This window comes from Fistularia commersonii, chromosome 8 (genome assembly GCF_037954325.1).
Source record: "Fistularia commersonii isolate RoL2024-O1a breed Wild chromosome 8, RoL_Fcom_v1.0, whole genome shotgun sequence".
Classification (NCBI taxonomy): domain Eukaryota; kingdom Metazoa; phylum Chordata; class Actinopteri; order Syngnathiformes; family Fistulariidae; genus Fistularia; species Fistularia commersonii.
This window is the reverse complement of record NC_141291.1, coordinates 4,144,618-4,165,148: the sequence shown is the minus strand read 5'-3', so window position 1 is coordinate 4,165,148 and position 20,531 is coordinate 4,144,618. Positions and strand designations below refer to the sequence as shown.

The window sequence follows — 20,531 nt, the reverse complement described above, 5'->3', positions numbered from 1 at the left end:
TGGCCGCTTCGCGGCGACTCCACCCCCGGCTTGCACGCTAAGGCATGGCGAGCACCGAGGCAAGAAGGGAGTGTGAGACCGAGGGTTGCAGCAAGGACGCCAAACTCCAGTGTCCCACATGTATCAAGCTCGGCATTCAAGGCTCCTACTTCTGCTCGCAGGTACTGCTGTTTTTCTGGCCGATCTATTTGAACTGTCCCGCCGCAGCGGCGCACCGAGGGCCCCTGTCTTATCACGCGGATGCTAACTGTCATGCTAGGCAGACATGTGCAAAGGGCTTGGTAAACAGTTGATAACCCGTTTGCAAAAAGTTACCGAATGCTTTCATGACATGTCCCGACACAGAGACGAGAGAGGGCTGTTACTGCACTCCTGGGTTTTTTTACAGACCCTCCACTCTTTGACAGTCAGGCCTGCTGCCAATGCTTTAGCCTTAGCTTGCTAACTCATGGCTACTTAGCTGTTAATGCAAGATACAGAGTTCTGTGCAAGAAAGCTGTTCTCGGTTAACTTTTACCACAGGCAGGCTCCGCTTGATGTAAATAACACTGTTATTGAGGTATATTAACTTATACCGTGGACAGTTTTTAATTATAAGACTTCGATTGTTTGACATAAGTGAGAATTGCAGATGATATCATTTACTTATCCATTCAGCTGAAAAACGTAAAACCTTAAATGAAAATCTTGTTTTACAAGCAAGACACCCTATCCATGTATATAAAGATGTTAATAGCTTGCTTTATTTGCATGGTCAGTGGCAGATAACAGTGTTCTTACACTGTAACAATGTGTGGCACTTTGCTACGGTTGTAGTTTTTGGACGTGCAACCTGACTCACGTTCTTCGCCCAGATTTAAAAATGTCACACAACAGTGTGACGTGATCATGGTGTGTGTGTGTGTGTGTGTGTGTGTGTGTGTGTGTGTGTGTGTGTGTGTGTGTGTGTGTGTGAGAGAGAGAGAGAAAGAGACAGAAGATCCCCTGGTGGCCATACCTCGGACAGCTACAGTGAAGTTTACCATGTGGAACATAACTTCATTGAGCAGTTACAAATGAGATTTTCAGACTAAAATGAAATCTCTACCTTCAGAAATGCTTTGCACACGGTGCAGGTTAGAAACATGACCTGTGGATTCATTATTATAGCTCATTATGTGCTCCCCCTCTCCCCAAAAAAAGTCAGCGATTATGCACGTGGCCATTACTGTATTTGGGCAGCATTAAGTTCGACGCCTGTGTTTCTTTTTGCAGGAATGTTTCAAAGGGAGCTGGGCTTCTCACAAGTTGCTGCACAAGAAAGCGAGTAAGTTTCAAAGGCGCTATTCAGTCCTTTTCCAATGTTTACTCTGCAGGTAATTACCTCATCATGGTTTTTAGAAGCTGTCGTGTTTAATGTTAATAATACAGGAGAGAGCGACAGAAACAGGAGCCTTTTCTAGGGCGGCGAGCAGAGGATGATACCTTGACACTTTGGTGCCAGCTTTATTTATTTAATAAGTCTCTGCTTCTTTAGAGGAGGACAAGAACCAGAATGAATCTAAAAACTGCGTGGGGAACGACATCAACACAGACCCATGGCCAGGTTACCGCTACACGGGAAAACTTCACCCTCACTATCCCCTGGTAGGTGCTTCCGATGCTATCGGGCAAAAATCTCCCCTTTTAAAACAGGCATTTTTATGGAAACAAACGTGTGAATTTTAAGTGAAGTCGAGGGCTTTGCGTCTGCTTGTTCGCCTGGCTCTCAGATTCACAAGTTATATTGACATATGTAATGTCCTTAACAAGTGTTCAGATGCTAAAGCCAACATTGGGAATAGACCCAGCTGATATTACTGCTTAACACACACATGCTCAATAAATATTTGAGCCTGGGGTTCGTTCAGGATGATCAAGGATGAACTAACTTCATGTTGGACCATGAAAATAATGTGAGCGATATAAAATAAGAACAGGATAGGGGCTGGAGCTGACTGAATGATACAACTTTTGTGTAAAAACCCCGTTAGATTCATCTGGGGTGTGTCCTCCCTGACATTAAATCATCTCATTATATAAAAAAAAAAAAGAAATGCAAGTTGACAAACAACACAAAATCCCTTCTAGCTGGCGTATATTAAATAACCTTTACATGACATTTAATCACTAACACTCCTTTCCCACCTGCATGCCTGACTGTACAGAGCGACAGCAGCTGGCCTCGGTTTAAGCCGTTTTCCCAAATCATAAACCTCTAACAAACCAAGTCACCGAATTGAAGCGGTGCCACTAATGCAGCATCATAATTCCAGCATAAAGTGGCCGCAAAGAGTCCCGGCCGTCAACTGCAGACAGCTCTTGGCTGGAAAACTATTGCGACGGCCAGAAAGTCAAATCACGCTTGTACATATTCAGTCGAAAAGGGTCTGCACGCCACAAGAGTTTATCAGAAGCGAGGCACCGCTGCAAATGTTAAACGGGGAAAGCTTGCCTTATGACTGCTAATGCAGTTTATTAGAATTCTTTATCTCATTTTTCATAAAACATTCACAGTTATAGTTCACACAAGAGTAACGGATGAGCTCCTGCACATTGACGTGGATTTACCCTCCACACACAAATTTCGGGTTCGAGAAAGAAAGTACGTCCCTCTCTTTTTGAGTGATGCTAAGATACGGTGGATACAGTGCAGCTGCAGCAGGAAGTCCGCTTTCCTGCGTCCGGTCTGTCTTTCCCTCACCCTCAACATGCGACATGGACTTCATCTTCTTCCCCGGCGCATTTAAAGTGACAGGATGCAGGCGAGAAAGGCGCAGAGCGTAGCGCAGCTCGATCCGGGGCGGGGGCTGGTCTTCACATCAGGGGGGGGGAATCTGTGGCAGAAATAAAGCAGATTGTACTGTTTCTTCAGTGCCGTTCAATCGGTTCTGTATTCTGTCACCAAAATGATCAATAGCCTGTGCGGAGACCCCCGAAAGAAACTCTGCATACTTTAATATATTCATTAATTCATTCAATATCTATATCGCTCAGCCTGCAGCGTGGATTGCGCGGCTGCTGGAGCCTATCCAAGCTGTCATTGAGCGAGAGGCGGGTTTCACCCCAACTAATTGATCACGGGGTCACATATGGAAACCCTCTCATTCACACTTTTTGGCAACTTAAAGCAGAGGATCCGGGAGATCGCGCACACTCCACCCAGTGTGGGGCGCCAACCAGTCAGGCGGATGCGCTAACCGCTCCGCAACTGTGCGTGCATATACATATATATGTGTATATATAATAAAATCTGGCATCTGCATGCTAGCACGCTCTGATGATTTGACCTCGGCATCAGCGCTAGCTTGTAGGTGAACCGTGACTGCACATCCTAGCTGCTCGAATTAGCCCGCAACAACCTCACTGGCAGGTTTACAACTGAATCCACGCCGAATAGAAGTGATGGGTTTCCAGCTTTTACACACAGACAGTACAGACGCGGTCATTGAAAATGTAAATATCCGACAAGAAGCTTCCCTTGGCTTTTTTTTTTTGCCCTAACCTGTTGGCCTCCTCTGGACGCAGACTCCCATGAGGCCAGTTCCAGGAGACATCCAAAGACCCGACTACGCCGATCATCCCAGAGGTGAGCGCGTGTGTTTCTGCAGGGAATATATCCAGTCAATCAGACTGGTTGTCATTGCCCTGCTGTGACCGTTCTTTCGTTTAAAAATCACCTATGTGACCTCATTTTTAAAAAAAAAAAAAAAAAAAAAAAAAAAATCCCCCTGACATTGTGCTCAGAGGCTTTTTTTTTTTTTTTTCCCAATTAGTTTGTTGTCATTTACTGTTATCCCTGCAGGTCTATTTTTGGAGGGGAAAAAAACAAAAAGCAGACACGCATGATGGCTTTCACCGTCTCGGCACCGCGAGCAGTTTTTGTCTATCCCGGAGCGAAATACCTGAGCAGCTGCTGGGCAGATTGTCACGAAAGAGATTATGGACGTTAAAAGTTTCCCGGAGGATGGCTTCTTAATGCTTTCAGTGGCCCCTTAATCTGGGATTTGGTTAATTTAATTTTCCAGTCAAATCTCCTTATTTTCATTCAATTTAGGGGAGCAGAGTCCCGACTCTCGGGCTCGAACTCGAGCCCCACGAGGCGTCTGGTGCAGACAGAGGGTTTTTTATAAATACCCACCCTTGGCTTGTCATTGCCCGGCCGGCCGGCCCTTCCCGGTTTAAATCAGCAAAACCCCAAATAAAACATTCTCACGCTGCAGTCTGACAGGCCAAACTTCAGCGAAACCTCCGACGAGTCCAAATTCTCCCCTCGCGCTCATCCTGTCAGACAGAATGCGTGTGAGAGCTAAACCGCCCCGCCTTCGATTTCATTGATAAAAATACCGCCGTTAACCTGCCGGGAAAAAAAAAAGAAACGGTTGGAAAAACCAGGACACGCAGCAGTTTTACAGAATCACCCATTCATTCGGTAGATCCCTTTTTGTCCGAACATGATGGGCTCTGCGAAAAGAAAATAAGATCCGCAGGCTGATACAATAACACACACCTCATTTTGTATCCGCGGGCACACATATGTGCGTGTGTTTGCGTATATCTGGCAATAATCTTACCGCTAATGCTTTAACCATATGGTTAAAATCCTCCCGTCGCAATGTGGGTAATTTTGTCTCCGGTCTGTGGATCGCGGTCCAGATCCAATCCGCTGTTGGAAAATGTATGAAAACAAGTATTTGCTTATACAAATTCAACAAGACCCTTTTTTTTCTGCTTTTGAGGAATATAAAATCCCAGCGCACATTTGTTTAATTTCAAGCGTGTCGATAGAAACGGCAAGTAAAATGTAATACTTTTTTAATACAACCCCAGTCGGGGCCTTGGCGGGCCGACTCTCTTGATTTTTATGAACCTTTTTAAATCAAATAAGTCCTCGGCGGTACTCCGCTACACCAACAGTTGTGTGCGTTTCCGTCCTTTCCGTGTCAAAGGATTATTTCTTCGCCTGACAAAGCAGCGCTTCATGCTGTGGATTTCATTTCTGCCTTTGTGTTAATTATCAGTAACCCGGTATTGTAACCTGCTGCTTTTGTATATTTTTCCTTGGGCAAGTCGGTGAGCGCGCAGCCATGGCAACCTCTACATCCCCATTATCTGGCAGCATAGATCTACTCAGGTAGCCATGGTTACAGTGTCCTTTCATTCTCATGTGATGTCTTTTCAGGGACTGGGGGACTAATGTTACATACAGGCTGTTATTTCTAAATACTGCACGGAAGTCAAACTCCTGGCTCCCGTTTCTAAAAATACGAACGCAAACTGTTGCAAAACCGCCATGTGTAGCTTCACGCTGTGATGATATCATCGTCGTGCACGCTCTTGGATTTTTATCTTATCTGTTTCTCCCCCCCCGACCCCTTTTTTTCCTTTTTGAGCTGCTCTTTCAAAGCGTAAGTAAATGTAATTGATTACCGAAGTCACACTGTTGACACTCGGGGGTCAGAAGGAGGGCCGTGTTCGACTTCGGTCAAAAAAAAAAAAAAAAAGAAGAAGAACCCGTCTACCGTCTGTTGCCAGGCAACTGTTCATGTTCATCCGGCAACCGTCCTGTTGACTCGATAAATTATACAACGGCGGATCGCCGATGACTCGCGCGCCTCACGGTCAAATCATAAAGGGGTGCCGCGTTCAAACGCCCGGCAGTTAACGATAAAGACGCTCCGTCGACGGAATTTACGAGACGCGTGATTGAGTGCGAGGCGACGGAGCGCCGCCGCCGCCGGCACCGACGTCTACGATACAGGCCTCCTCGGCTCCTCTGAGTCACCGGTGTGTGTGTGTCGTCCTTCGGTCCGGAGCCGAAGCCGTAGACTAGCGCCGCCAGAGGCTGCCAGCTTCCTTAGCCGTTCTGGGACGTAGAACTGATTCGTGCTAACCTACAGCGGAAAAAAAGGGGAAAAAGAGCAAGGGTTTATAAAATAGCGACGTGCTAAACAATTCAAAGTAGGGAGGCTCCCGAGTTTGGCGTGAGAAGAATCCTCAAAGAAGCGTCTTAATGTTGATCTTTTAAATTTCACAGGCCGGATATGAATGAATGGGTTTTTACATCTCCCCTCCATGCATATTTAAGCGTCCAAAAATACGCTTCAATAACAGCGCGGCTTCTACCCAAGGTGGATTTTTCAGATCGCATTAAAATAATCGAAATTCCTCCGCCGATCCCTCGCAAGACACACCTCGGTATTTAAATATTTATCAATCAGAACGAAATGTGCGAGTCCAAAGTATCTCCTGCTTCACTGCATGCTTTCTCCGTTCTGGTAGAAATATTTTACTGAATGGTCTAGTCACGGGTGTGTGTGTGTGTGTATGTGTGTGTCTTGAAACACACTCGGGATGCAGTGAGAGCATGCAGGTCAAGAACGCGTGACCGGGGTGTTCTTGGCATACATAAGAGAAGCGTCTGATTAATACAGATTTTATTTCCACGATCATAAAGGAGGATTTAAACCTCTCTATTTTAAATTTTACATTTTCAAACCTTTCCCTGTGAATCGGACCAAAAACATCCGCGAGCCCGCAGATCGCAACCGTGCAACCGGCCTCTTAAAAATCAGATTTTCGCCGAGCGCAGACAAAACCTTCGCTGTCCGTCGGCATGAAAACGCCCTTTGGGTGTGTAAACGCAGCGCATCAATGATTCCAAGCGGCGAAGCGCCGGAACGAGGAGAAAAGAAACCCGTCGAGGTAGACTTAATTATTTAATGGCAAGAACGGCTCGGTGATAACAGCCAAACTGTTATGGGGAAGTAGTGGACGTGCGGAGCCCAGCTTACGCTGTACGCATGGCTTATGCTGCTTATAGACTCCGGCTCAATGAACAACGGCTTCAGCCGCCGTCGCGCTCTCGCTCCCGGCGCGTCCGTTCCGCTTTCAGGCGGCGCAACAGGTGGAGACGAGGAGCGAACCCGATGTAAAATCAATCCGTCACCCCCTTCCCCCTCCTTTTTTTTTTGAGCACAAAATCGTACCGAGACTCTCGTCCTCCTTATCGCAGACGGTCACTTTGGGAAAACGAAATCGATCTCGCGAACGCGTGCGGCAGGCGCGCCGCCGCCGTCGTCGATACTTCCCCCGAAACGAATACGCCGACGCGATGCTACGTTCGCCGTTTTGATCGCGAATAATTCCAGACACCTGTCACCGCAGGGATGTCTGAGTCGGAGCAGTTTCTGAAGGGGACGTCGCAGATCAAGATTCTCTCCCCCGACGACATCGAAGGCATGAAGGTGGTGTGCAAGGTAACCTGACGTTTTTACATTTTACCGGCGCGGTTTCCCGTTGCAGCCGGTTCATCGGGATCGATACGTCCATAAAGAGCTTTCCGTCAAAGCGCCGCGAATTAGATCAGCCTTCTCGAGATCCGGATTTGTTCGGGGTTTATGGAGGGGGGGCGATAATCGCATTCTTACCTGCAGTAAGTCCGTCGCGCACGCCCCCCCCTCGGGTTGTTGGTTTCTACGGCGCCCGGCTCAACGCGCGGTCGGGTCCTCGACCTGAAACGATCCCCGAAGGAAGCGGAGAAGCTCAGTTGTAAAAGATTAGCTCAGGATCTGGAGCGGCGGGCCTCACCCGCTCTGCTCCCCGTCGCTCAACCCCTGCCGACCGGCCGAACGCTAAGTCGAAAGTGAAGTTGGAAGCGAAACACGAGCGAGACGGAGATGAAAGCAAAAGACGGCGGGACCGAAACGATCCGAAGACGCGACGAGCCGAAAACGGTTAACGGTCGTCTTCGAAGAACGGCATTATCTTAAGCGCGATGCTCTGGGGCCTCGACAGAAAACAGCGTGCATTGAGCGCGCAGCTCGGTTCGACGCGATGAGGTCACGTTAGCAATGGCAATTAGCATAAATCAATTCCGCTGCTAATTGAGATTTAGGCTGTTAAATAACATGCATGAATTAAGGAGAGAGGACCTAAATCAATCCATCCGTTATTGTAATTCCAGCAGTTGCCACTGCTGGACTCAATAAGATAACACTATACACCTACTTAAATGCTACGGTCAATTCTATGTTGAGTTTTATTGATTTCCTATGCCTACACACACACACACACGCAATATGCAAGACATCTAAGCAGGTGGAATCTTTTTAAAGGATAATTTTAAGGTGATTTATGCTTTTTTTCCTTTTTCCCCCCTCACTTCCAAAAATGTTTTGACTTTTTTTAAAAAGCACTTCCTCGCGCTGAATCACTTTTGTTTGTATGCATAATATCTCGCTTTGAGAACGGAAAATGAGCTTTCCTTTTCAAAATCCCCGGAGTGTAACGTGCGTACCGGCTAATAGCACTTTTTTAAAATATTACACGTACTTTTTTTTTAAGATTTGAAGATTCAGGCCCTGTCCCATCGATGTTGAGCCGCTAAGAAGAAGAACGAAGCTCCTGGAATGCTAACGTTGGGACTCCCCATTAGTGATAACTCGCCTCGGGCAAAACGCGCAATATTATAACTGCGGTTAAAGCACAATAAGGGGTCGACTGTTCGAAACGCAGTCACGTTCACATACATTATTTCAGATATCTCTTGGCTGTTAAATTACTTTAAAACAAACAAACAAAAAAAAAAAAAAACAGTTCATTGACGTCAGGCCGGATCAAACAAAGACAACAAAGAAGTTGTACATTTTAAGCGTATAATCTGTTTATCTGTAAATGTTGAGCTTTTCCTCTTTTTATATTAGTCTTTTTTTTTTCTTATTTTCCGAACCTGCAGTTAGCACGAGAAGTCCTGGACATTGCAGCCGTGATGGTCAAACCCGGCGTAACGACAGAGGAAATCGACCACGCGGTTCATCTGGTAAGTACTCGCTCTGGAGGCTTCGTTTTTTTTGTTTTTGTTTTTTTTTTTAACGTTTCTTCTATGTAGAAGTACCAGGTTTTACTTCAAATAGAATATGCCCGTGAAATCAGTTGCATGCGCTCCCTCCAAAGTAATTCTCTTTCGGCGTTGTTTATCTCCTAGGTATTTATTAGTAGACACTACTGATAAATTATTAATGTCTCTCAAGTTGAATGATAAACATCAACACACACACATACAGAGATGCTCGCCGTGAATCCACCAGAGAGAAAACTCCACTGTCAGTCAATCGACCCGGCGTGTGTGTGTTTGTGTGTGTGTTTTGGCGTGGAAAACGCCACCTCGTCACATCGAGATCTCCTCATTAAATCCACACAAGAAGGCCCTCCTCGCGCGACACGTGTTGCGCCGCCGCCGTCTTAATCATCGCCGCCGAAATATTTCCTTTTCCGCTCAGGCTTGCACGGAGAGGAACTGCTACCCCTCACCTCTTAACTACTACAACTTCCCCAAATCCTGCTGCACGTCCGTCAACGAAGTCATCTGCCACGGCATCCCGGACCGAAGACCACTCCAGGAAGGAGACATCCTCAACGGTGAGCTCACGACGGACGACTTCCGCAGATCAACATGGGCACCGTAGGACGGACATAGAAGGGGTCAAGGGCCGCGCGATGTAACAACCAATAGGATTCAAAGGGCACGACAGAGCGACCAATCAAACTTTTAGTGTCTTTTTCCAACCTGCTCAGTAGCTGTTGGCTAGTCTTCACAGTGACGCGCCGCCCTTGAGGGGAAAACCGGCTGTGATTGGCAGCTCGATGGGATTCAATCGGATCTTTGCTAACTGGACTGGGCGACTGTTGCCAAGTCCAATCGTAAAGTCGGCGGTTTGATCCCCGGCTCCTCCCGAGCGTCCTTGGGCGAAACACCGAGCCCCAAGATGCTCCCTGGTTAGCCTAGCTAACCAGGCTAACCTGCTGAACTCCGGGATCATCGCCGGCCGCCTGTAGCCCCTCGGACTTCCTCGACCGCTGCTGGCCGAGCCAAGTCAGTCCTCAGCTCGTTGGCTCTTCCAGTCTCGCTGGCGCTCTTAGGAAACCTTTAAATTTCACCCCTGAATTAAAGACTCCATCGAACCCCTTTGCTCGTGATGAGAAGGCGTCTCCGGGGTCACCGCCGCGTTCCATTCAGCAGCTAGCGGCTTTCTCCGTCACACGAGACAGCTCCCGCTGAATCGTCTGAAATCTGTGCTACTCTATCAAGTTAAGTTCGAGCAGTTCCCGCCTGCGCTCCGTCGCTCCATCTTCAGCCCCCCGTGTTCATTATGGACTCCCTCCTCCTCCTATTATCCTTCTCTTCCACCTGTTGCTAATGCGGCTAACGCTAGCTTCCCCCTTTCATCGCGGCAGATCTGTCACCGTCCCGAATGACACCACGCGGCAATCCTGTTTTTTCACAAGTCCCCGACCTCAGACGGGCCTTGAGATTTCGGCGTCTTGCGAGATCCCAGATCTTTGGCGGTTTCAACCGCCGCCCTCAGAAGGAGCTCCGCGGTGCAGCGCGGCGGCTAATAATCCCAGCGACGCGCGCCCTTTTCTCTCTATCAGCATCTCCGGGTGTCGGGAAATTTTGCGAGCCGTATAGAAATAATGAACTCCATCTCGGTAACAAGGGAATTAAGGTGCCGGCTTTTAACGCCCCTCGCCCTCCGCCCCGTCTGGAAGACCGATGCCGCCCGTCTGCTCACGCGGCTCATTTTCCCCGGAATCATCACATCACTGCCTTTTAAAAGCTCCCCCACCATTAAAATTTGTCAAATGCGCAGGAGCCTCCTAATGCGAAACCGACCCATAAATGTTTTGTGGATACAGTTAGTGATGTCAGAGTACATATCCTTCCAGAATAAAAATCCCCCGCCTCCCGACGCGCCATTTTAAACTCATTACATTCCGGTTAAGGTGCCCGCCATCTCTCAAATGCAGAAAATTAAACCTTAAATTGTCCCTCTTTCACATCAACCGCACGAGATTGTGTTTCGTAAGCCGCTTTTAATTCCGTTGGCTCTCGCCGCGATCGGAACGTCTCATTTATCCAACTCGCCTCTCGCTAATATTCACTTTCCTTTCGGTTAATTGGTTCCACGCCGCCTCTTTTCATCCGAACTGCGAAAGAAAAAGTTTGCGTAGAACAGCTTCTTGACGCTTCGTAAACCCCTCGATCGGCTTCTGTAGGCGGTAAGGTGGCGTTTTGAGGCCCTATTTTTTTAGCCGTTTGAGGTGCCGGTGATTTGGGACCGATAAAGAATCCACCCGGTCTCATTTGATTCCCGATTGTAGCGTTTGAAGCCAATTCTTCACTTTGAAAACAAACTCCGGACGACCTCCAAATTCAGCCGTCCGCTCAACGGAAGCCCCCTAAATATTTACCGTAATTTCCGGACTCTCAATATAAGCCGCACCGGCTAGCAGATCGCTATCTCGGGCTTCCTCCTGCGCACTAAAACCGTCAAAGTCGTCTTCTTCGGTGTCGGAGTTGAACGGACTCGGAATTTCCCGATCATTTGATCGGTCCGATGTGACGAGGAGAAACGTTTTAGCGGCGTGAAGCTCGTTAGCGTCCCCCACCCAAAGTCCATATATTAGCCGCATCGTTGTTTACGTCACCATAACCTCAATCTGAATTGAGCCGGTTGTTTTTACAACCCTTTAAAACAGCCTGTGTGCGTGTTTCTTCCGATGCAAAGATGTTAAATAGAGGACGCTTGTAACTTCCAACCAAGATTTCACTTTCCATTTACCTTTTGATATTCTCTCTCTCCGAGCCGTTCTCGGAGCTCTTTTCCCGAGACCTCATCTCACTCCACTTTCCGATCCTCTCTTCGCCGGCTTCCCGTCGGATTTTACCATTTATTTTTAAACCCCGGCTCTTAATGTCTCCTCGGCATCGTACCGGAGCGACACGTCAGTGATGATTTTCGCGCGGGTCGGATCGGCTCCACTTGACAGTTTACGGTCAAACCGAGCGACGACAAGGTGAGATTTGAAGACTCACTCTCAGGCGGTGCAGTTCTTTGCACTCTTTCCAGTGAGAAGCTCCACGAGGCTCCGCGTTCCCCGGCGTTCCCCCTACAAATTCAAAAACAGTCAGCAGGTTAATCCAAGGATATAAATGGCCTTTTGGCCAGCGACCACTGGCGGCCCCCCCCCCCCCTTTAACCCGGCGTGCAGGATAAGTCGCGTAGCTTATGGTTGAATATCGCACGGAGTGCCGTGACGGTTTCGATCCACTTACCGGGCGATCCCGTTCACCCCCCCTCCCCGGGCCGCCGCTTTTCAAAACCCCCGCGTTTATCGTGGCGCTCCAGACCAGGCGAGTTCGGAACTGGGGTAGTGTCATATTAAAAAAGTTTTGGCGGGCGCTCCGTGATGAATAGCCGTTGCGGCATCCTCAAAAATGGTGTCAGCGGGAGTGTGTCCAATTTTAGCCCTTATGAATATTTCTGCTCCGGCAGCGTCCTCCATCCGACGCTCCCCTCAGAGCGTCTGATGGAGCACTTGGCAACAACTTATCTGTCGCCGCGTGGTCCCACATGACAAATTGTTTCATTAGCCTCTACCGGTGGGGCTCTGCTCGTCACATCCCCCCGTCGCGACATTTGTCCTTAAGTGGTTCGAGCTTCTGTTTACCTGTTAAGTCATTTCCAAGCGCGGCCTCTTTGAAAATTACATTTTGTTTATACAATCGCAAATAAGTCGTAAACAGTCGGTTCAACCTTGTCATCGATCACGTCGTCCTAATCCACCCCCTCCACTCTCGACGCAGTGGACATCACCGTCTACCACAACGGTTTCCACGGCGACCTGAATGAAACCTTCTATGTCGGCGACGTGGACGAAGGAGCCAAGAAGCTGGTTCAGACCACCTACGAATGCCTTATGCAAGCCATCGACTCAGGTAGGAGCGTCCGGTGGCCAGTTTTTAGGACGTTTTTTTTTTTTTTTTAAATCAGATTTTCGATATGAGCTGGATTTTCGATACGAGCTTTGAATTTTAGAATTTTGTCATCTCCGTTTTGGGCTAAAAGTGGAGACGACAGAAATGAGAGTGATTGGTGTGTTTTCTTTTTCAGCCCTAAAATGACTCAAGTGTCTCATAAAGCAGCGGTCCCCAACCCCCTGGCCGCGGACCGCTACCGGGCCGCACAAGAAATAATCCATTATTTCCGTTGGATTTATAATCCCAGTCTGAACAATCTTTATTTTGAAAAATCTTTCATTTAAAAAAAGACCCGAATCTCCCGCTTACACCTCGGTCACTTGGCGCCAAAAAAGTAACCCACAAGCTAGCAAAAATGATTTAAAAAAAAAACAGACGTCAGACGGAAAGTTTTTTTTTTCGAAGGGGAAAAGGTTTATTATTATAGTCGCAATATAAACAATCTAGGTGTTCCGCCGCCCCCCCCTTCCCCCGGTCTGCGGTAAAATTGTCAAATGTTGACTGGTCCGCGGCGTTAAAAGGGTCGAGGACCTCTGTCATAAAGCACTGTACACATTTTCTGGTTAAATGTAGGGTTTCCCTCAATTACAACCCTCACAAGGTTTCCCGTGAAGCATTTCCGTTGAAACGGTCATTTACGATGAACTCGGCGATCCCCCCCCAGAGCTCACCTCCGGCCTTTTTAACCAGCGCCGTCTCAGAACGCCCCGAGGGAAGGGTGATCTTTTTACCTGAGGGGAGGGAAAAAAAAAAAAATAAAGAGACAGGCGTCAAGGTTTCAGGAATATCTCGCGGTACGACTCCACCATGCATATTCAGCTTCTCTTTTTTTCACCGTGACCTTGACGTTATCGACGATTCCAGGAATCGCGCCTGTTAGGAATCATGACTTGCGAGGCGACAGATGGGAGATGAGTCGGGGTTGCGTCTCGCCCCGGAGCAACAGTCGGACGCGACAAGGACCTAAAGCGCCTCGCTTTTTGTGTTTTTATCCTTTTCAGTGAAGCCCGGCATCCGCTACAGAGAGCTGGGCAACATCATCCAGAAGCACGCCCAGGCCAACGGCTTCTCCGTGGTGCGCAGCTACTGCGGCCACGGCATCCACAGGCTGTTCCACACGGCCCCCAACGTGCCACATTATGCCAGTGAGTCGGCGGACGAGCCGGCCGGGACGCCGCCGCCGCGACTCCGGCGCGAACTAATGGGTTTCCGCTTCCGTTCGTTCCCGCAGAAAACAAAGCGGTCGGAGTGATGAAGCCCGGTCACGTGTTCACCATCGAGCCTATGATATGTGAAGGTGAGGCCGCAACATTTGAACTTTTGCTTTCAGAACAAGAGCATTCGGTCCACACCTGGATTCAAATGCTAGCTTATTATTTTCAAGCTTTTTTTGTTGAGTTTTATCCTTAGAAAAATCACACAGAAATGTCTAATTCCGATTTTTATTTTTCTTCCTATCACATGAATCACTCATAAGAGCTCTATCTTAGGGCAATTTTTTTTTTTTTTTTTTGGAAGGACCAGGTCCGTCTCCTAATTTCTTTTCTAGAGACTCAACGGTTCCCCCGCGAGCGAGCGCTTGGCAGCAGCGATAAAGAAAAGCTGCCTTTTACAGGAACAAACAGATTTTTTTTTTTTTCCATTTTTTTTTAGATCCGCTTTTTTAGGCCGCTGATTTAAACCGGGGTTAAAGGAAAATTACATCAACCGCAAGGGAAGTGGCTCTTGTCCAGGCTGGTCGTTCGGTTGACCCGAGGGATCCCGGAGACGCTTTTTTTTTTTTTTTCATCCAAAACGGTCCTCGTGCCTGAAGGGGAAAATAAACACGCATCTGTGTAAATACAGGACACTTCAAAACAGATTGCAAAATTGAATATTTTTTTTTTTATCTCTCGCTCTGGCCCCTTGAGGGGTAAATGTTGTGATGCTGCTTTAAATGACAATGTCCTGCATATATATGAGTCCCTTGAGGAGTGAAATGATAGTGTAAGCCAACAGAGGTGTGTGTGTGTGTGTGTCCAATCGCCCAGGTGGCTGGCAAGACGAGACGTGGCCCGACGGCTGGACGGCCGTCACCAGGGACGGGAAGCGCTCGGCCCAGTTCGAACACACACTGCTGGTGACGGAGACGGGCTGCGAGATCCTGACGCGGCGCCTGGAAGACAACGGTCGCGCCCACTTCCTGAGCCAAGTGTAGGCCGGAGCAGGAGGCGCCAAGGACTGGACTTTGCAGACACAGTGACACCCAGCACCTCTATGTTGCTCTCTCTCTCTCTCTCTCGCTCTCTTTTTCTTTCTCTAACACACACACACACACACACACACACACAGACACACGTCAGACAGGAGGCACCACCATTAGAGCTAAGCGTCACTGTGGCTCTCGTTCTTTTCTCAATTAAATGTTGGTTCCTCAAACTAAATGGAAGTACTTGAATGTGTCTTATATAAAATGTGGATTTTTTTTTTTTTTTTTTTTAGTGGACACTATATTCTCTGAAGGAAGTATTAAATGTATTTATGAAAAGAGTTTTAATTAGTTGCCGGGCTTGACGGCGGGCTTGTTCTCTGTTCTCGGGATCTTGTCACTGAGAGATTTTTACCGCCTAGGTAATGGGGTCGCGTGTGAAGGGGCGAAATCAGTCAGGCGGTTCCCCTTTGCTTCCGTTCCCACCGTCTCTGCTCGCCAAATGAGATTTCAGACGAGCTGACGGACAAGGTGGGAACAAGAGGCGAAGGCGGTTTCCGGCACGCGGTGGTCGACCAGACGCGCTCAGAACGTACACTGGAACAAGGGAAAAACACCCGGCTCGAGAAAACCCTTAACATTGGATCTCAGACAACGCAAGGCATCCGCCGAGTGGTTTTTGACATTTCTGTAAAGAAGATTTTTTTTTTTTTTTTTTTTTGCCCTTATACCGAGAGTGGGATTGGCTTGATTTAAAATTTGCACGCACAGAAGCTGCAGGCAGGAACGTGGGTAGCCTTGACATGAAATGAGGGCAAACAGCTAGCAAGGCTGCCTGAATATTACACTTGACAAAGATCCAAAGCTCCCTAATTAGCATTCATTTTTAATTCCCTTTCAAAAAAAAAAAAGAAAGGATGGGTTCGCAGCATTTTTGAGACTTCAACAAAGAAACAGTCCGGGACATAATTCCTGTGAAGCCGTGCCTGTAAATGGTGCAGACGGTGTGCTTTTAAATTGACTTTACTCCTGTTGTGCTGATTAAGCCGCCCGTGATCCGTTGATGTAACGCGGGTAACGACTGGTGTCTCCGAATTCAACTCGTGAAACGCGTGCCCGTGTCGTCGTGCGCATTGCGAGCTGGGACGAGGCACGGATGTAAAAATCCAGCTTCGCACTTGACAATGATCTACCTTTGCAATTACGCTACACACACACACACACACACAGATAGTGACGCCACTTTACTCTTCTTTTCTGCAAGCATAGTGGCTAAACTAAACAATAAGGTTGTTGAACTTGTTTATATAATTTCGATTATACTTGATACACATTTTGCCTCTTATTGCCGACTCATGCAGCCACAATCGTATGAAAGAATATATTAAACCATGGATCTTGATGTGCAAAAAAAAAAAAAAGAATAGAAAAACAACATTTGTGGCTATTTTGCAGACCGCATTGCTAAAGACGAGGTGACTTTTAGAATAGTCGTACGGGTGTGAAGGACAAATTGATGCCATGAATATCAATATTCTCAAAACACAATTACCGGAAATGAGCGGGGCGTCTGCGTCTTCCTGGTGGCTTTTGCATTCGGGCCTGTTCACTTTTAATCAGCACAGCTAGTAAATTAATTTTGACAAAAACACCGGTGAGGTTTTGGAGATGTTGGAAGTCCCGTTTTTATATTCAATTTTAAGTACTCATCTTGCCAGGTTAGCTGTATGACCTCTGCAATGCCAAGCTATGCTACCCGTCTCATAGCTAGCTCCACGTATAGCTGTTATCAATGTGCTAAAAGTAGCAGCAATTACCTGTTTCAGGAAGTGACTTGGGGTGCAAATAAACATTTTTTAGCCTTTCTTTGAGGAGCCCTCTAAGGTATGGGATGAAATAAAATGACGGGCACCCTTACCTTGATGTGGAATTCCTGTGAGCTGTTATCATTACTGCATTTCCAAGAGGACTCACTTGATTAGTTTTTTTTTTTTTCTGCCATCTTTGTATTTCTTCAAAAAGCAGTAATAAAAGACCCTTCTGTAGCACTGTGTCGACTGAATTTGTCCTCTGGCCAGTTTTAAGTATCTATTAATATAAGTCTCTTTTCTTTGAATCACTAGAAATTACTATTACAATTTCTCAAAGGCGGCTTAACTAAACAATATTCAAAAGATAAAGGTTTAGCGTGTCTGTGGGGGTTCTCAGTCATCCAGGTCATGGTGGATTCTTGTCAAAATCTTCTTTTCTTGGCAACTGGACTTGAATTTCTTCACTTGAAGACGTTTCCCCCTTCATCCGAGACGTTTCTTCAGTTCTAATGACCTGTTGGGAGTTTACGAATATGCAGAAGGTTAGCATCTTAGCATGTTTAGCCGCATGACTAAGCCGCAAACACAAAACAGCCAATGATATACATATACTCAGACTGAGAAAGTAGCACTATTCACAATTTAAACATTCACAAAGATAAAGTCCCCATCGTGTTATTGTATACATTTTTAATTTTTAAGAAGTATTACGTATTTTACGCACCAGTCAATACGGACAAGCTCACCTTTATGGGAAGCTGCTAGCTACGGCTAGCAGTTTCACATCTAGCTAGCAACAAAAAAAAAAAGGCAACACAAATTCACATTTAAACTTAACGTTAGTAGTAAAACCGTGTCAACCAAAATCTCAAATTAATCCCTCTTTGTTTTGAACTTAAAAATACTGTAGTTCAGCCTCTGTGCCAGTCCGAGAGGCAGGCAACTCATTATACTATAAAAATATGGCGGGACTAGTTACTGGCTGTTTTAATCAATATGTCCATTGTAGGTTAATATCTAAAACGATGCTTGAAAATAATGAATATATGAGCTAACTTGATAGTTTGCTAGGAGCAGGTATCCAAAGGTGAGTGAATCCTTTGCTTAGTCTACAATTGTTCTCAGATCATTTTTTTTTCATCTATTTATTTAAATTTAAAATCCTTATTTAATCAATCTCTTTATTAAATTTAAATAATATTTATTTTATTCAGCTCCAATCTATGAAAGAGTTCAATTTAGCTTGCACTGCTAGCTAATAGTTAGCGCTAAATGAAATATATGAAAGGCAGCAGCATATTGAGGTTCAGATTGTGATAAAAGTCTATGCGTTAGGTTTTTTTTTTTTGTTTTGACAGTGTTAAAAGGGTGACTCTTTTGGACTGATCCTGCAGGAATTTTAATTTGTGTTTCAATAAACTGTTCCGGTTCGCTACCATTTTGTCGTTTCCCTCTCAGACGCCAGCTTGTGCATACCTTCCTACCTCGAATGCTGAACGGCAGTCAGTATTTTACAAAAAAAAAAAAACATCTCCTGCGCCGTTAACATTCGAAGTTACGTTAAGGTTCAGTTTAGAAATAACTGCGCCGCTAACTATCCACGTAAAATACGAGCAATCCTCCTTCGTGTAAATATCGAGGGGCGACGGCCACAGGAACACGCGGTGGGGGGGAACATTTTACGAGGCGCTTTTCATTCACGAAAGCGAGGCCGAATTCGATCGGGCAAGCCTCCGCAGGCCTTCGGAGTCGCCCTCCCGACGTCCGCGGCCTTTGTAGACACACCAGCTCATTATTCACTCGGTCTAGATCAAAGAATATTTCTGAATAATATTGTTTTGGTTCATCTGCTTCTTCCCTCTCGTGGCGCTCCGTGAATATGTGTTCCTCGGGGGTAAATGCTGATCAAAGAGTTTCCTGACACGGCGCCGTCGGAATAAAAACCCCGCTTGAACGGGTGTGGAGGCGGCGGCGGCGGCGGGGGGGATTATTTATTGAGCGCGGCGGGGGCAAACGCGGGCGAGGGATCACGGTTGCCGAGCTCTTGCATCCAGAATCGGACCGGGCTCTAAATAATACACGGCACCGAAGTGGCCGCTCTTCTTTGAAGGGGGTTAATCCGTGCGTTTTTTTTTTTTTTTTTTTGCTCATTAGGCCCCAGCCTGGAAGGGACACGATGACGCCGACACCACACCAAACACACACACCGCGGGGACGCTAATGCATCTATTAATCAGCATTTAATAACCTCCCAGGAGGGCTCTTACCTCTTCTAATCCGCCACGTGGTCCAGCTCCGCCCCGAAGCGTTCCCAAGTTCTTCCCCGCGGTCTCCTCCTGGAGGAACATGCCTCGAGGAACTTCGATGACCGAACGTCTCACCCGTTTTCTAAGGGAAGAGTCCGACCAGCGTGCGGAGAAAACTTATTTCGGCCGCTTGTATCCGCGATTTTGTTCTTTTCGTGACAATGGGAACGTAGATCGACCGGTTCGCCTCACCGCGACAGATCGGTGCAGAGTCGGCATCGCTGCAGACGCCGCACCGATCCGCCTGTCCATCTCCGATTCCATCCTCTCCTCAATCGCCGCGGTCTCGGATTTGGAGGTTCCCATCCTCAACCCTCAACCCGGCCGCTTCACGCTCACGGACCGATGAACAGCGGAACCGCATCGTCTGCAAAAAGCAGGGATCCTCGTCAAACTTTAACCAGAATCGTAAAAATGATCCCGTACGCCGCATCCTGTGCTTCACACACAATTCCTGCTCAGCACTCTGAACCGTCACCTCAGTTCACCGGATTTAATTAGACATGTATTTTCCCTGTTGTGGTTGTTTGCTGCGGTGACGGACGGGCCGACGAGGATCCTCCGTGGACCGCGATGAGCGGCCGAAGGGAGATCTAGAAAATCGGAGACTGAGATGGTTTAGCATTTTTTCGCCTTGTGAGCTACTTTTCAACCTCCACTAAAAATGCTGAATATATATTTATTGATATATCTACTGAGTATACCTAACACAATGAATGTTTGTGGATCTTGCATAGCTGCATGAACCCTTATGGCACACTACAACAGAGTACTTTTTTGGTATATACCTTATTCTGATGGAGCATAGTTGAAGTTAGCTGTGAGAAAAATGACTGCTGTCCTGACAGCTGGGATTTTAGTTCCTTCACCTTTCTCCTTCTAAAATCACTTTTCTGAGGGAAGTCGGTGCTGTAGTTTTTATGAACGGTCTGAAACCGCATTTCCCTTTTTCGGTATAACAATGGCAGACCGGCAGATGAGGCGAACGCACTTTGAAAATAACATAGTAAAAAAAATCCACTTTCCATTCCGTATGGAAGTTTTAGTCTTTTTACTAAGTCCGGCTCCCCATTCATTTTTATACCCATAAGTTTAGAAGACATAAATTGGAGGCTAACTCGCTAGCTTGCTAGAACGTGCTGTTATGTGCGCATGCGCGGTGACGCTTGTGTCAGAAAAGGTCAGACTGGACAAACCGACTGTCGGTCAAGTGACAAATTTCATAAATCGCGATCGACGTATCGGGCACACCTGGTTTAGACATGTACGACAGAGGGATGGTGAAGAGTCAGGCAACAGGAAGAGCAGAGAGGAGATCTATAGATGGAGAGGAAGGTCTGATGGAGGAAAAGAAGATGTACTTTCCTTGTCAGGTGCTTTTTCCG

The 20,531-nt window shown here is 47.0% G+C and overlaps 1 protein-coding gene across 1 annotated transcript; it reads left to right on the top strand.

Annotated features, from left to right (window-relative positions):
* Positions 1-4: 4 nt before the first annotated feature.
* metap1 (methionyl aminopeptidase 1) lies at positions 5-17,074 on the top strand. Its single transcript, XM_086150549.1, has 11 exons — positions 5-161; positions 1,255-1,306; positions 1,517-1,626; positions 3,547-3,607; positions 7,186-7,277; positions 8,756-8,839; positions 9,300-9,438; positions 12,668-12,799; positions 13,843-13,986; positions 14,073-14,138; positions 14,872-17,074. The coding sequence occupies exons 1-11, from the start codon at positions 45-47 to the stop codon at positions 15,036-15,038; spliced, it is 1,164 nt and encodes a 387-aa protein (XP_086006675.1). The 5' UTR covers positions 5-44; the 3' UTR covers positions 15,039-17,074.
* The last annotated feature ends 3,457 nt before the right edge of the window (positions 17,075-20,531 follow it).

What these genes read in the sequence shown, in the direction of transcription:
- metap1 (XM_086150549.1), top strand. Translation starts at nt 45, where the DNA reads ATGGCGAGCACCGAGGCAAGAAGGGAGTGTGAGACCGAGGGTTGCAGC. An exon ending in GCATGAAGGTGGTGTGCAAG is followed by an intron (nt 7,278 to 8,755) that starts GTAACCTGACGT and finishes CCGAACCTGCAG; the next exon opens with TTAGCACGAGAAGTCCTGGA. An exon ending in TATGCAAGCCATCGACTCAG is followed by an intron (nt 12,800 to 13,842) that starts GTAGGAGCGTCC and finishes TATCCTTTTCAG; the next exon opens with TGAAGCCCGGCATCCGCTAC.